The sequence below is a fragment of the Ictalurus furcatus genome, chromosome 7 (assembly GCF_023375685.1).
Source record: "Ictalurus furcatus strain D&B chromosome 7, Billie_1.0, whole genome shotgun sequence".
In the NCBI taxonomy this organism is placed as follows: domain Eukaryota; kingdom Metazoa; phylum Chordata; class Actinopteri; order Siluriformes; family Ictaluridae; genus Ictalurus; species Ictalurus furcatus.
The window spans coordinates 12,170,057-12,185,275 of record NC_071261.1 but is presented as its reverse complement, the minus strand read 5'-3'; the positions used below and the strand labels follow the sequence as shown (position 1 = coordinate 12,185,275).

Below are 15,219 nucleotides of genomic sequence, written 5' to 3'. Positions count from 1 at the left end.
GAAGATACATTTTTGTACACGCTAACTGACGTTTGTCGTCACCAATGGGAATCAACCATTTGAGAAGCCCTGCCCCATCTTCAATAAACGCAGGTAAGATTTACAAAAATAATTAAAACGAAGTTTTCATCAAAATCAAACAAATTTTATTATGAATACATAAAATATTCAGTACATTGTAAATTGTCATTATGTTACAAAACATAACGTAAAAGAATGTAGAATATAAAAAGTAAAGAAGTCAATTTTGCACAAGCTGAATGGAGTCTGTCATAACCAATAGGAATCGACCGTTCGGAGAAGCCCCGCCCCTTTCCAAACTAACATGGCGGCTGCTACATTCATTCCTGCGTACTAGTTACCGTGGCAGTGTGCGGTTTAGGACACAACCAACCGCTAAAGAAGGGAACTTTCTGTCGTACAGAGGGTGGCGAGTATGTCATGTTTATACAGTGCATTAGTCTGAATCACATTTGCTTGCTTGATTACTTCACTAATTAACATTTATCAGATATCAAGAGTGTTTGTTGAGGTTTTATGAAATGTTGTGTAATGTTGTCCTCCTGCAGAAATGCGTGTGCTGAGCTCCGTGCTTCCCCCGCGGGTCCGAGCCTCTCTCCTCGCCCTGAACAGGACGGCTTCATCAGGGAGCATGCAGATAACAGAATCGCTAAACTTCTGGGGCGGAAACAGAGTCAGTCTCGAGGGTGAGATCGGATCAGAGCCGGTCTACGAGCCTGCGACAGGTGCCTCAGTCTGTTAAAGCTCCTGTGAAGACTTAACCAGTGTCCATTACACTGCAAAGTTGTCTCTGTCGTGTTGGGAAGTTAAACTTTGTCCAGCTGTCACATGCTCGTGTTTCACAACTCACTCTGGCAAACCAGTTCCATGCAGGGGAAAGTAGCTAAAGCATGCTCGAAAAGTCAGTGACATAATTGATTAATTTGCATATTTATATAATCATCATGATTATGCGCATATTTAACTGTGTTACATGAGGAAGATTGTCTGATGACACTTAAAATGGCTTAGAATAGTTTTATCACAATAGAAAATATATTTTAGATAACATTTTTATAGAAGATTCAATGAATGGATGTTGAGAACAGTGATGGTCAGTGATTGGTTGTTGGGATCATTGGTGATCAGTGATTGGACGTTTGATTCAAGGGTGATCAGTGATTGGTTGTTGGGCACAATGATGATCAGTGCTTGGTCATTTGGATGAATGGCAATCAGTGATTGGTCAGTTTGGAAACATTGGTGATCTGTGATTGGTTGTTGGGCATAGTGAGGATCAGTGGTAGGTCGGTCGGTTCAATGCTGACCAGTGATTGGTCAGTTGGGAAAGAGTGGTGATTGGTTGTTGGCAACAGTGGTGATCAGTGATTGGTCCTTTAGATGAATGGTGATCAGTAATTGGTCAGTTTGGAAACAATGGTGATTGTTTATTGGGGCCAATGGTAATCAGTGATTAGTTGTTGAAGGAGGACTTGGGCACCTCAGACAAGCTTGACACACTAGGTCGTGCAGAGCAAACCTGCTCTCACAGCTCATAGAACCAGCAGATGTGTGGCAGGAATGTCGTAAGGAGAAAATTTACTCGTTTTACGAACAATGCAGAAATTAAATTTAGGATTTGTGTTTTTAATTTGTATTTGTGATTCATAAAACTGTACTTTTGACAGTAAAATAACTCCATACATATTAAATGTAAATGACGAAGAATGAAAACGCATTCATAATCTGCATTGTGTGTGTGTGTGCGCGTGTGTAGGTCGCGTGTTATGCCAGCTGCAGCCTTGCCGAGCAGCGCAGGTCGACGAGGCCATAAACAGTGCCCGCTCCGCTTTCACACACTGGAGTAAGATGGCTGGGATGGAGCGAGCCAGGATCATGCTGGAGGCAGCACGACTCATCCAGGTACACCGTGGTCAAAGGTCAAGTAGATAAAGGTCAGAGGGGTCACACTTGGGTAATGCAGGACAACAGTGCTGCAGGGATTTAAGGTCATGTGATGCAGTAAGTAAGGTTTGCACGCAAACGTCTGTCATTTTGGCACCCTTGACTTCATTTAGGTGCATGTACACACATTTTGACATCTAATATGGTTTTGTTATAAGTCTTCTTATGACATGTTACATTAGAATCATTTCTAATACAATTACTGAAAAACACAACAGAATGTTTTCTCCTTTCTGAAACTGCTATTAGCAAGAATGCTTGATGCTCTTATATTTCCTCTTTACCTTTAAATCCCTTAAAAATTTCATCATTCAGAAAAAGAGAAAACATCCATTTGAACTTTCTGTGGACAGAAAAGAAGGGAAGAGATCGCTGAGGTGGAGGTGGTCAACAACGGCAAGTCGATCACCGAGGCGCGGCTGGACGTGGACTCTGCCCGGCTTTGTATCGAGTACTTTGCGGGTCTCGCCACGACTATGGCAGGTTTGTTAACGTGTCAAAATGTCCTATTAGTGTTCGCTGTAAAAGAGAGATTATGGAAATCGGTGCGTACTGTAAAGTATTTTGGAGAGCACTAACTAGATTGAAATACTGTATGTGCCATATTTCGGTGAGAGAAAATTGATTGTCACAGTTAACGTATCCGTTTATAGGGCAGCATGTGCAGCTAGCAGGAGGATCGTTTGCTTATACACGCCGGGAACCGTTGGGAGTGTGCGTGGGAATCGGAGCTTGGAATTACCCGTTCCAGATCGCGGCGTGGAAATCGGCGCCGTCTCTCGCCTGCGGTACGGTTTCGTTTCATTTCATTTCATTCATCAATTTTCATTTCGAAAATTGTAGTAATATACTGAAAATCAGTCTTAAAGAATTTCAGTACAAGTCTGTGGTGGACGTCCTGTCAGCTGTTTGCGTCTTTTTATATGTACAGTATATTTACGTTCGCCAGGATGTTGATGTTAGTAGTGATTTGCGTTCGCAGGGAACTCGATGGTGTTCAAGCCGTCCCCGGTGACCCCGGTGAGTGCGGTGCTGCTGGCGGAGATCTATGCGCAGGCTGGCGTTCCTGACGGTCTGTTTAGTGTAGTGCAGGGCGCTCAGGAGACGGGTGCTCTGCTGTGCTTACACCGTGCCGTGGCCAAGGTCTCCTTCACCGGGAGTGTGCAAACCGGCAAGAAGGTGCAAACTCCATTTTCTTGCTCTAGTAATCAGTAGCTGGTGAAGTATTTAAATACAGCGCTGAGGGAAAAATGGCACCTAACTCTCTAACACGAGCACTGGTTAAGTACTAGGATATTTAAAATCTGGTTGCCTCTGCCAGGAGGTTAAGACTTGTCTGTAGATGGTGGATCATAATGTATTGAACATGACCGTATACATGCTCGAATATGACCGAGATTAAAAAAGGGGTCCAAAAGGGCGAGTTTGCGATGCTGAACGGTGCGTTTTCGTCCTTGCAGATAATGGAAATGGCGTCCAGAGGCGTGAAGCCGGTGACCCTGGAGCTCGGTGGCAAATCTCCACTGATCATCTTTGAGGATTGTAACCTCGAGAACGCAATCAGGGGAGCGCTTATGGCCAACTTCCTTTCTCAGGGCCAGGTACTGCATTTAAAATGGATCCTGATGATTAGTTATAGCGTGATACTCTTGAAATAAAGATTCATGTTTGGGTCAAAGTAGTCAATTAAATAGGCTTAACAGCTTTGGACCAATCATGTAAGATAAAACCTGTTCTGCCAGTAAACCGATGTATGTTTATAACTGAAACGGGTCTTCAGGTGTCATATGTTTTATTCCGATGGTAACACACACAGTGTTTCATTGTAACGACTGGCACCCGCTCTTCTATGATGCGTTATTGACTGCGCTTTCACCCGTCTCTGTTTCCTCTGTACACAAGGTGTGCAGTAACGGGACGCGGGTGTTCGTGCACAGGCCAATCCTAGCCCAGTTTTTGGAGGAGGTGGTGAGGAGAACCGAAGCGATCCGGATTGGAGATCCCCTGCTGGAGGACACGCGTATGGGGGCGCTGGTCAGCCGGGAGCACTTACACAAAGTGCTGGGATATGTGGAACAAGCTAAGACGGAGGTACACGAGCTCACTGTCTGAGGCGCATTCGACGAGCATTACTGCTTACTTTTAATCAGTTCACGTTGAATGTTATAAACACTTCTAGACATTAAAAAATGTCACTCAAAATTACTTTTAAAGACCATAATAAGATTTAATGTGAAGGAAAAGTTGACAAATTGGCACTTTTACTCTCGGAAAAATCCACGTTGTACGAATATGCAAATTGAAACAACCTGAGACAACACGCTCCACCCCCTTTCCCAAGAGTTGCATGCCCTGTATTTGCATATTGGATTCTGATTGGTTCTTACATTTTATGATGCATTTATACTTGCTCATCATTATTTGTTGTTGTTGTTGTTTTTTTATTGATTTTTTTTATAAATACAACAAAAGAACTGCACATTTCTCTGAAATTAATTCCCCGGAAAGGATGTAATAACAAGTCGGATGTTATTTTTGAAATGTTTTCCTCGTCAGGGAGCTCGAGTGCTGTGTGGAGGAGAGCCGTTCACACCGGCCGACCCTAAACTGAAACACGGGTATTACATGACTCCCTGTGTACTTGGTGAGTTTCACTTGTCATCGCAAATAATGTCACTTCACCACGAGCAATCGCCTTTTACAACCTCGGCAGCACAAGTAGATTAGATTAAATTGCAGAAGTGCAAATCCATGTTTTTAACAATTTTAAGCTTAAGGTATTTTTGCTAATACCGCCCCGTATGGCGAAACGTATCAAAAATGCGTTTTGCACAAACATTTTAACTCCTGGTTCATTTGTTCATCATCATAGACGACTGCACAGATGACATGACGTGTGTCCGAGAGGAAATCTTCGGGCCTGTGATGTCGGTGTTGACCTTCGACACTGAGGACGAAGTTCTTCACAGGGCGAACGACACCGCCATGGGCCTGGCCGCTGGAGTTTTCACCAAGTAATCAGTGCTTTCTTACATTTATCATAGTTGTCCAGAAAGGTCCAGCCTTCTAAACATGAGGCACTGACGAGTCATTTATTTAACTTACCAGCACTAGACGCAAACCAGATTTATTGTTTATAACGCGTGCCACAAGAGGGCACCACTGATCTAACCTTTACAAGTAGAGACATGAGCCCTTGTCCTCAAGAATATATCATTGGTTCAACAACTGCCTCAAAAGATTAATTATAAGAACTCTGCAAAAGCCTGAAGGATTATTAACTCTAGTTATGTGCTTCCCTATTACCTCGCTGTCCATCAGAGACATTCAGAGAGCACATCGAGCGATTGAGAACCTGCAGGCTGGCTCTTGTTTCATCAACAACTACAACATCACGCCTGTGGAGGTGCCGTTTGGAGGCTATAAAACTTCAGGTAATGGTAAAGAACAATAAGGTTGACTTAGACGAGCATAACCGTGATAGTCCGCCTGATGATTTATTAAATATTGATCCCCAGAGCGTCCCGAGTCCAGAAATGGAAGGCAATAAAAACTCACTGCACAAAGTGAAAACGGTTTAAAGAAGAAAAAAATTGAGTTGTTTTTATACTTTTTAGTGAGGCCAAAATTCAAGTGAGATTTATCGTTTGCTATTTGGTTTGTTTTCATGCTGCACATATTGTACGCTATGTAGACAAAAGTTTGCGGACACCTGACCATCACGCTCGTATGTGTCTTTGCAGGTATAGGAAGAGAGAACGGCCAGGTGACCATTGAGTACTACTCTCAGCTCAAGACTGTAGTGGTTGAAATGGGAGACGTGGACAGTCTCTTTTAAAGGACAGGACAAACAGAGAATGTACATGAGGTCGCATTCTGAACTAACAAGTGACTTATCAAAGCCTAAAGGACCCACGGTTCACGACAGCGAACATGGAAACGTCGTAGCTTTGCATTATTGCTGCTTGGTAATTCACTACCTTGTATAAGGAACGGTCATATAATCAGGTAATAGCTAATTATACTGTATGACCTGTAGGCCGTTTCAATCGCTGGACACGCAACATTATGTTCTGGCGCTAAAAAGACGATTTATGATCATGTTTGGAACCGAACCATGAGTGGTGTCAGTATTGTTGATCTACTCGCACGATCATCCGGCTCAAAGGTGTTCGCTGTTCAGATATCTTTAAATGAAGATTAACAATTAATCAGATTATTGTTCTTGATATGTAATGCTGTCGATTCTACAAAGTGCCTTATTATGAGGAGGGATGGAACGATACAGGGAGGAAAAAAGTCGAATATTTACTGGTTTTGTTCCGATATCTGCTTATTACTACTATAAACTATTTATAAGACCCATTTGTAGAAATACAATTTTCTGTTATTACTCAAATAACTAAATTTAATGATAAAGAATTTCTTTTTAAAGATTACCCTTTTCATACTGTTATACCAGTGTATCGTCATACATACAGCATTTTCCTTATGTATGACATCATTATACCAAACATACAGATGTTACCTTTTCCTTCTACTCAGCAGGTCCAGCCTTTCTAATAGTAATGATGATAATAATAATAATAAAAATAATAATAATAAATTCAAATAAGCTACATTATGACGAAACAAATGGAAAATAATGCAAGCTGCTTGAATAGAGGCAGCGGGACTTCCTTAAAACCATCTTATACTGTGTATAAGATGGACATTGAAGTTTTATTACAACACTAATCTATGTATTTTGTAAAAAAAAAAAAAAAAAGTTTTATAATAATTACATCATAAGATTTGTATTTAAGTTGAGAATTTCATGTACAAGGAAGCAGAACATAATAAAAGTATTTCCGTTCTGCAGTCGTGCACTGTGTTTTTTATTTTTATTTAATTTTTTATCTACACTTTTACTGAATTACAGTCTCTGAAAGGGGCGTCACCAGGTAGATTAATAACATTTGAACAAACAACAAAACTAAACAACAACAGCTAAATAATAATAAATACATGGATATACACACAGTGCGAACATACAACCTCCGTCCACACAAACCGCTATATAGTGTGTCTAAATTTCTTTCTTCTTTCTCTTAGACAGTCTGTTGCCTCCTCTCTGACAATCAAAAAAAATTCCAGTTAATCATTTTGGTAAAATCCAATTAGTTTTTTTAAATGGGCTTAGAATCTTTCCTACCTTCACTGGGGCTTTCGTGGGTTGCTTGAACTGCGCGGCTGATTCTAAAGATAAACATTTCTATAGAGCTGATGACGAGGAACAAAACTCTCTGAGGACTTCCAGAGAAGATAAACTAAAAATAAACTTACCGTCCTCAGATGGCAGATCCTCCTCTTTGTATTGTCCAGGCACCTGTTTGATATGATAGAATGATATGTGAACGTTTAGCAGTCTGGAGAGACTTTGTGGTATCGTGGAAGTTAAAAGCTTGTCTCTGCTGTTATATATTATATATATATATTTAGATTTGACAATATCGTGCTTTATTGGGTCTCACTTCCTGCACAGAGTCCTGGACGCTCTCTCTCAGGTGGTCGCCCTCCTGCAGTTTACTCACGCGGCCCTGCTCGGCTGCCACTCCGACCTTCAGCACGTGGAAAGGAGTTTGCAGGTCTCCCACTCTGAAGTGCACGGCCGTGCCCTCGAACCACAGGCTGTCGCACACCCCCTCCTTAAAGCCCGGTGGCTCGTAGTCCGACGGGGTCACTGTCGCATTTCAAACAGGAAACGGACACCAACTATCAGTACTGGACTAAATAATATCGGCTGAAATGCTGTATATACTGTGGTATATTTTAGACTCTTCCCACGGCTGTGTTTATGGATGCTCCGGATGTTTGTTTTTACCGTCATCATAATAGTAGAGCTTCATGGTCAAGTAGACGTCATCTGGCAGCGTGTCCAGATTCTGCATGAGGAGAAAAAGCTTCCGGATCAGCAGGACCGAGGCCTTCTTTGTGTCCTCCATGGTCACCCTCATCTCAATGTTCTCGTTTCTTCAACGGAAGAAGTCCGACATGTATTAGTGCAAATGCTTACATTGGGTTTTTAATATCAAGTCATTAGTTGCAAAATGTTCCTCCAGCTGTTTTTTTTATTGACACGTTTGACGCCCTGTACCAAATTTTTTGAGACGTTACAGCCATCAAATTCAAAATTACCTTTTTTTTTTCCTGAAAATGGTACATTTGCTCAGTTTAAACATTTGATGTTTTCTGTTCTATTGTGAATAACATATGGGTTTATGAGATTTTCAAATCATTGCATTCTGTTTACACAGCATCCTGACTTTTTTTGGAATTGGGGTTGTAAATAAATTTTTTGTAAATGCTTTATCATGATCATGGTACAAACAAAAGTAACAACTGTGTGAGTCGGGTGGATGGTCAGATTTTCTGCAGGAGAGATATGGAGTGCCTTGTGGCAACACACAAAAAATATGTTTTTTCCTGCACCCATATCAAACATAACGAGGGGTCTGTTGATTAACTGACATTTTGGAGCAGATGACGTGCACTGAAGAGGTGCTCGGGAAGTCCTTTGGTTTTAGTGACTCATTTCTTACCTGAGGATGTCCATCTGAGGCCCATGGTCTGTGTATTTGAACTTGAACTGGTAAGACTCTATGACATGCTGTAAAGAATTCAAAAAGGTACATTTATGCTGTTCTGTTTGTGTGTTTAGCTCTATTCCACTATATAGAGATGCCACATACAACTTACTGTATATATACAAGGTAATACATATGGTTACTTACATTTGTGTCATCTGGGTCTCTGTGCACCTGTTTAATACATTATAAATGATGCACTAAAAGGACATGATATTCATGATATTCCCTGGGTTAATTAACATGTGTTCACTTACCCCAATAAGCACAATTTGCAGCTGTAACAAACAATACAGCACTGTTAAACCTTCAGTCACCACAATCGTGACAATGTAAAACTTCAAAAATGACCCGAACTTACGTATCTCTTCTCCAAAGCATCGAAACACCCCATCAACCTTGGAAGAAAGGCATAATATTATTGTGTATACAACAGCAGCTCATCTTTATTTCAGATTCAGGAACTGTATTGTTTTAAGCAGGGCCTGACTAATACATCAATATATATCGGCCGATATTAAGGTTTTACAGAAAGTTTTTGTTCCAATCCGAATGTCTGGTTGGTTTGAACGATTCCTCGGACCAATCCTGGCGCTACACGTAGGCTGACGTTTCTTCATTCCCCCGTTTCATTTCTAGCTGCAATTAATTCTCGTTTGATGTGCAAAAATGGAAGAAACACTTATAACAGTTATTTCATCTTATCCTGTCAGATGCCAGACAGTAGCTGTCAGAACGTTTGTCATCGAGATTGTTTCTGTAAGTCGATTACTAACGAATCACTTACCACTTGACAATTTTGCGGGCTCCTGGAGAGGTGCAGTCTTCTTTAAGAACTTTGATGCATAAATCTAAAATTTTGAAAAATGATAAACTTTGTGAGATACCTTGAGCTGAGACCCAAAACGTCACGTTGCCTACCCGACTACAAAAAATTGGTAGACAAAGCAATGGCAGTTATTTACACAATGTTAAAATCACATAAAACTCGTTCCCTTTCTTACAACTCGACCTAGTTTTACGATATTGCCCTTAGAATAATAAATTATAATAGTTAAAGTCTACAAGGGATTTAAATAAATCTTTCATACTGAATCATACTTGATCACTTATTTAAACAGCATTAGCTAATATGGATCATACAACCATAGAATTTTTTTGCTTTTCTGCAGAAAAATGTCAGTGTACCTCAAGTACGCAAGATGGCATGATTATGAGGTTAATCAACAAACAGCAAAAGTATTTCATGTTTTAAAGAAAAAAGACCACCTTCTAAGTAGCGGGATCGATACGCGTCTTCTGGAAAGATCCCACGCAGGTACGTTACAGAGGACACGGCCAAAACCAGCATTCGTTTAACAAACACCAACGACTGCTCCTGGGTTCTCAGTTCTTGATGGAATAAGCTGTCCCACTAAACAAAAAAAACATTAATTATCATGACCTAGCTATTATTCACAGCTATATAAACATCTCAGTATTTGAATGTTTACGTTTATAAACATCAACCAGATATTTATATTTACAAGATACAAGATATCTGCTAACTATGAGACAGGACGGGACTGGTCAGAACGTCACCGTGTGGATGGAAGGATTTCTGTGTTTTAATTGGTAGGAAACAAACAAACAAATAAGGTCAAGGTCTTCCTTCCTTCCACTGCTTTAATATCTATTATGTCAGTTGTTTTTGTTTAAGGTTTGTTACTTCTACTAGTCCCATAGAAAATACCATCATAAACATAAAATTAATAATTGACACTTAATTTGTCTAACAGGTTTATCTAATTTTAAATGTTTCCTTTCTTTTCTTTTTTTTAACATTTGATAATTGTTTGGATTTATTAACTCATTACATGTCAAACTGTTGTCGAATAGAACAGGACTGAACAGATACCTAGTTATTTTAATAATTGTTAATTACTAATAGTAATAAGTAATATTTACTATATCACTTGATAAATTATTTTATTCGTAATATTACAAATAATCCTGAAGATATAATTAGCTCCCAAGTTATGGTGTTTAATTTTTATGTTGGGTGTTTTTTTCCCCATTTTGTTTTTTTACACCCTATTCTGGTGTAGTTAAGCCAAGTAGCTAGTTATAGATTTATTTTTAATTAAATGCTAACTAGCTTGCTGTTGTTTTGTTTTTTTTTCTTTTACCTCAACAGTCTCCTGCTTTGCTTTCCCTCGCTTTTTCATTACGGTTGCCATGTCAACCTCACCGTTAAATATTTAAATATGACAAATTCTTTTATTTCTAGCTAAACTAAAAAAACTAATTGCTAGAATTAAGATGTTTAAATGACACTTTTAAGGCGTTTATTTCGTAAAAAACGATACCCCAGTCTGCTGAGGGGAGAACTGTTAGCCAAGAAGCTAACACCGTTGTCCTTTGGAGGAGCCCCTGAAGAACGCTCACGCGAATGAATCAACTGAATCATTTGCCTTATCAAAGGAATCGATTCTGTGATCAGCGTTGCCATGTATGCGCTTTTCCTGATGCGTCTTGCTCATTCATGTCATTCATATTGCTGTCTGAAGTGCACTTCAATTGGAACGATATTATCAAATTTATATTTGTTTTTAAATTTAATATTACCAAATCGCGCGTTACACAACTTATTCTTTAAACTTTGGATATCTAAATGCAACAGCATCTATATCATAATACAAACAAGTTTATTTCAGCTTTGTGGCAAATATGTGGCGATTTAGGAGTGAAACCTCCTCAGTGGTACCTGTAAATGTCTCAAACTTAACTTTCGGCCAAGTCTCGGTTGATCAACTTCCTCTGGGGATAAGAGTATATTTTTTACTTTAATGAATTTTAATTTTAACTTTTCTGCTGCAGGCTTGGAAAATGACATTTCACAAATTGAGTTTTAAGATTTATTGTATAAACATCCTAAATAATAGAATTTATCAGGCTACAAAAGTTAACTTAAATCGGTTACAAAATCTGTTTCTCTGGTTGAAATGCGGGCAAGCTAGCTTGCCCAAGTTCCGGTCATGCCCTCAACTTGCGTTACAAAATCTGTTCTTACTGAAACCAGAATAAAAAAAAAGGTCTGTCATTTTCTTCTTTTTTTATCTCTCACACAAAGGAAACATGAGACGGTGCAAACATACAAAATAGTAGTCTTCTACATGAGTATCATTTCTCACAAAGTCACACAACAAACATCAATTACAATCCTACACACTAATTTTAAGCTTAACAGAGTCATAATTGTTACTGAGGTTTGATACAAGTGCCAGTGTGGGGCTTGTTAGACTACTGTGTAGAGTCTTGCGTGTTTAGTTTTGCTTGGAGAAGAAATCTTTGCTCTTCTGGACATCGGGCTTGATCGTGTCCTTTCCAGGCTTCCATCCAGCCGGGCAAACTAGAAAACAATAGCAGAATAAGTGTCGATGCCTTATTAATGACCAAATTATTAATAATCTGGCTACATAACAGAAGGCATCGTGGGAATTTATTCATCAAGGTACGTTTTGTGTAATGACTAAGAAAATGCTCACACTCAAGAAATTGGATATTTCGATATTATAGGTCTCGGATATCATTTAGATGAAACTCAAGACAATGGTTACCTTCACATGTTTTTGTGCAAGTAGGCATTTTAATGTCACATTAGTTTTATTAATGTTTATAGCCAGAGTCATGTTCCAGTGTTTAAGAGATGAACCATCTCAGGCAAATAAAAAAGGATTATAATTCATTTGTTTGTACTAAAGCCTATTAATACCGATTTGTATTAATCATTTATTAAAAAAAAAATCAATCATTCAATTCACCATCACTCACCTTCTCCGTGTTTGTCGGTGAACTGAAAAGCCTGCACCAGACGCAGAGTTTCATCGATCGAGCGACCAACTGGAAGGTCGTTAATGGTTATCTGCCTCAGGATACCTTTATCATCAATGATGAAGAGGCCTCTGTGAAGAAACGATCAAAACAGAACTTTAGGGGATGCACACATACAGCCCACCAAGATACCCATGGTTCTGTACTGGTGACATCCTCCAACCTGCCACAGAAACTGTAAATGAGATTTCAATTCCAGTATGAATGGATTTCAACTGATCATTCAGAACCACAACTTGTACCTACAGATGTGTCCCAAATCCCAACCCCTGGCTGATCTTTTGTTTTGATTGGTAGCTTTCCAATGACTGCACAGATCACAATCATCTCTGCTCCCAGGAAACACTTCAGAAACTTAAAAACACACCTATAAGCAATGCCTTCGTCCTCCTTCAGTACACCATAGTCTTGAGAGATGGATCGTTTGGTGTCAGCCACCAGAGGGACCTTCATGTGTCCCAGGCCACCTTGCTTCCTGGGGGTATTTATCCTGACACACAGACGGAGAAGAAATCTTAATGTTGTGATGAATCATCTAAGCAAACATTTGATCTTGCATATTGAATTCTTCCATCAGGAAAAAAAAAAAAAAAAAAAAAAAAAAAACACACACTGTACACTCACCAGGCCAGATGGCAGAAGTGAGAGTCCACAGACGCACCGATGACCTCGCAGTTGATCTTTTTGAATTCCTCTGCCGCATCACTGAAGGCGATTATCTCGGTGGGACACACGAAGGTGAAGTCCAGAGGGTAGAAGAAGAAAACTACGTACTTCCCTGCAGAAAAGTCACTCTTAATTAGCGGTCTTGCGACTTCCTGTATTTGATATCACGCAAAAATAATAGGTCGTACCTCGATAATCTGACAGCTTCAGATCCTTAAACTGGCCATCAGGCATCACTGCCTTGGCTGTGAAGTCGGGGGCAGGTTTGCCGATTTGTGCTTTGCCAGCTGACATCTTCTGTTGGACTGCAAAGAGGAACAAAGTAACAAAAAACAAAACAAAAAAACCCACAATGAAATGATTGAAGGGTTGCAGGTATCTGTTCTCAAAAGTGCATATTAGTCAACGTCAAGATCATGTAATACTAGATGACAAAAACAAGAACAAATGCATTAAATGAATGAAAGTGATTACTGAAAACCAGTAACCTCCATTCGATTATCATGCAATAAACATTGCAGCTCAGTTTGAATGAAACCTAAATGCAGGTTTATCACTTCCTCAATTTCGCAACATTTGTTCCAGGCAAAGTCCAGCACAACCAATACTTACTACAGCCATTCATCCATTTAAATAATCTCATTCATAACAAATTAAACATAATTTAATCATCTATTCCCGCTGTAGGTTGCACAAAATATTAAAACAGCCATTTTAGAACAGAATAAACGCAGATTAACTTTTTTTTTGTGTGTGGCTGCGTTCCAAATGGGTCCCTAATCCCTACGCCGGCGCACTATACCGAGTATTAAATAATGCATTCTACACCGTACTTATTGCACTATATAATCAGTTCGGGAGCTTGTTCGGATTCAACCCAAACTAGGGCCCTCCCATTCAACAGGTTCTGCCTCAAAACAAGCACGCCATATAAAAATATAAAAGGTTAATAAGCATATAATTTTTGAATGCGCTTTGGGTTTATATATATATATATCGCGTTACTATTTATTTTTACTCATATTAGCAGCGAAAACGTTGTTAAAATAGCTGCACGTGCATTTTACACAGAAGTAATACGTTTCAACACAAAACGAGTATTTAAACCATATATAGATACACAAGTATATAACTACAAAAGTTTTTGTCTTTTTAAGCATATTAAAAAGCATACCTCCGGTTCAGTTTCTCTGTGGGAAGTTCGGAAAACCCATTGATCCACCGTCGCTCGCGCTTATATACTCACGCTGAAATCTCGCGAGACTTCATTGACCCACCGCAGGATACATAGCGGTAGAAAAAAGCCTGGAGTTGACTGTTCTGCGTTCTGCCTCGGCTAGCATGACTCTGCACATTTTCTGTCATCTAGCATATTTGTCATAATGCCAAGGAAACGATAAAGTAAAACAAGGATTGTGTGATATGATCCAGTGCCTTGAGATTAGCCCCAGTTTCTGAGTAAACTAACATTACACTCTTGAAAAGAGTTGGAAAAAAAAGAGGCCTGTCTCACGTTTGACTGTAATACTTACCTACTCCTAATTACTACTTTTTGTGATTTAGCTGACTTTTTTGCAAGGTGACTTGATTATCAGGGATTTGAGTTAGGGAACAAAATCTCTTAAAGATGCAGCCCGAATGTGGTATGCACAGAAATCTTTATGATTGAGATATAGGGTGACAAATGCATTTCTGTGGGGGGTTGGAGGCTCATCATAGCTCTTGGCCCTCTTCATAACACTTGAATCTGATTTCGTAATAAAATTAACCATGACAGACCTTTGTCATATGTCATATTTGTGGCCTGTGTCAAGTAGCCTCCTAATGAGTGCGATATTAGGAGCTTTGTTAGGCCACACTTCAATGTTAACTTGGTAATGTTTCTTGTCAAATCCTTGCTTTTCCATGGAATGGAAAATAGGTCAAACAAATTGAAGCATAACGCTATAAAATTGGTTATCAGTTCTGGGATGAAGTTGTTGGTTTTTTTTTAATGTAAACTCATGCAAGCCCAAACTATCACGGTGCTTTAAAAATCACAGAGACCCTCAGGGGTTTCTGCAGGTTCCTGGTGGTTTCATATTGAAAA

General features: G+C 39.5%; 3 protein-coding genes across 5 annotated transcripts; 1 reads left to right on the top strand and 2 right to left on the bottom strand.

The window, feature by feature from the left end:
- The first annotated feature begins 5 nt into the window (after nt 1-5).
- On the top strand, nt 6-6,631 carry aldh9a1b (aldehyde dehydrogenase 9 family, member A1b). Of its 2 annotated transcripts, none has more exons than XM_053628476.1 (12): nt 6-434; nt 570-707; nt 1,778-1,923; nt 2,319-2,448; nt 2,619-2,753; nt 2,948-3,144; nt 3,426-3,566; nt 3,868-4,056; nt 4,522-4,609; nt 4,838-4,979; nt 5,287-5,399; nt 5,709-6,631. In XM_053628476.1, the coding sequence occupies exons 2-12, from the start codon at nt 572-574 to the stop codon at nt 5,801-5,803; spliced, it is 1,512 nt and encodes a 503-aa protein (XP_053484451.1). In that variant the 5' UTR covers nt 6-434; nt 570-571; the 3' UTR covers nt 5,804-6,631. The 2 variants fall into 2 exon arrangements, with proteins under 2 accessions (XP_053484451.1, XP_053484450.1); XM_053628475.1 differs by having other exon boundaries at nt 570-746.
- Nucleotides 6,632-6,710: 79 nt separating this feature from the next.
- zte38 (zebrafish testis-expressed 38) lies at nt 6,711-11,064 on the bottom strand. 2 transcript variants are annotated; one of them, XM_053628480.1, is made up of 12 exons: nt 10,940-11,064; nt 9,861-10,005; nt 9,379-9,442; nt 8,953-8,989; nt 8,849-8,869; nt 8,739-8,765; nt 8,547-8,614; nt 7,829-7,977; nt 7,479-7,687; nt 7,291-7,333; nt 7,160-7,203; nt 6,711-7,078 (listed from the first exon to the last, which is right to left on the bottom strand). In XM_053628480.1, exons 2-12 carry the CDS (start codon nt 9,940-9,942, stop codon nt 7,034-7,036), a joined length of 789 nt encoding a protein of 262 aa, XP_053484455.1. In that variant the 5' UTR covers nt 9,943-10,005; nt 10,940-11,064; the 3' UTR covers nt 6,711-7,033. The 2 variants fall into 2 exon arrangements, with proteins under 2 accessions (XP_053484455.1, XP_053484453.1); XM_053628478.1 differs by lacking the exon at nt 10,940-11,064 and adding an exon at nt 10,760-10,927.
- A 606-nt stretch (nt 11,065-11,670) lies between these two features.
- prdx1 (peroxiredoxin 1) lies at nt 11,671-14,395 on the bottom strand. The gene is made up of 6 exons (XM_053628486.1): nt 14,305-14,395; nt 13,319-13,435; nt 13,089-13,242; nt 12,832-12,954; nt 12,405-12,535; nt 11,671-11,982 (listed from the first exon to the last, which is right to left on the bottom strand). Exons 2-6 carry the CDS (start codon nt 13,422-13,424, stop codon nt 11,897-11,899), a joined length of 600 nt encoding a protein of 199 aa, XP_053484461.1. The 5' UTR covers nt 13,425-13,435; nt 14,305-14,395; the 3' UTR covers nt 11,671-11,896.
- Nucleotides 14,396-15,219: the final 824 nt, after the last annotated feature.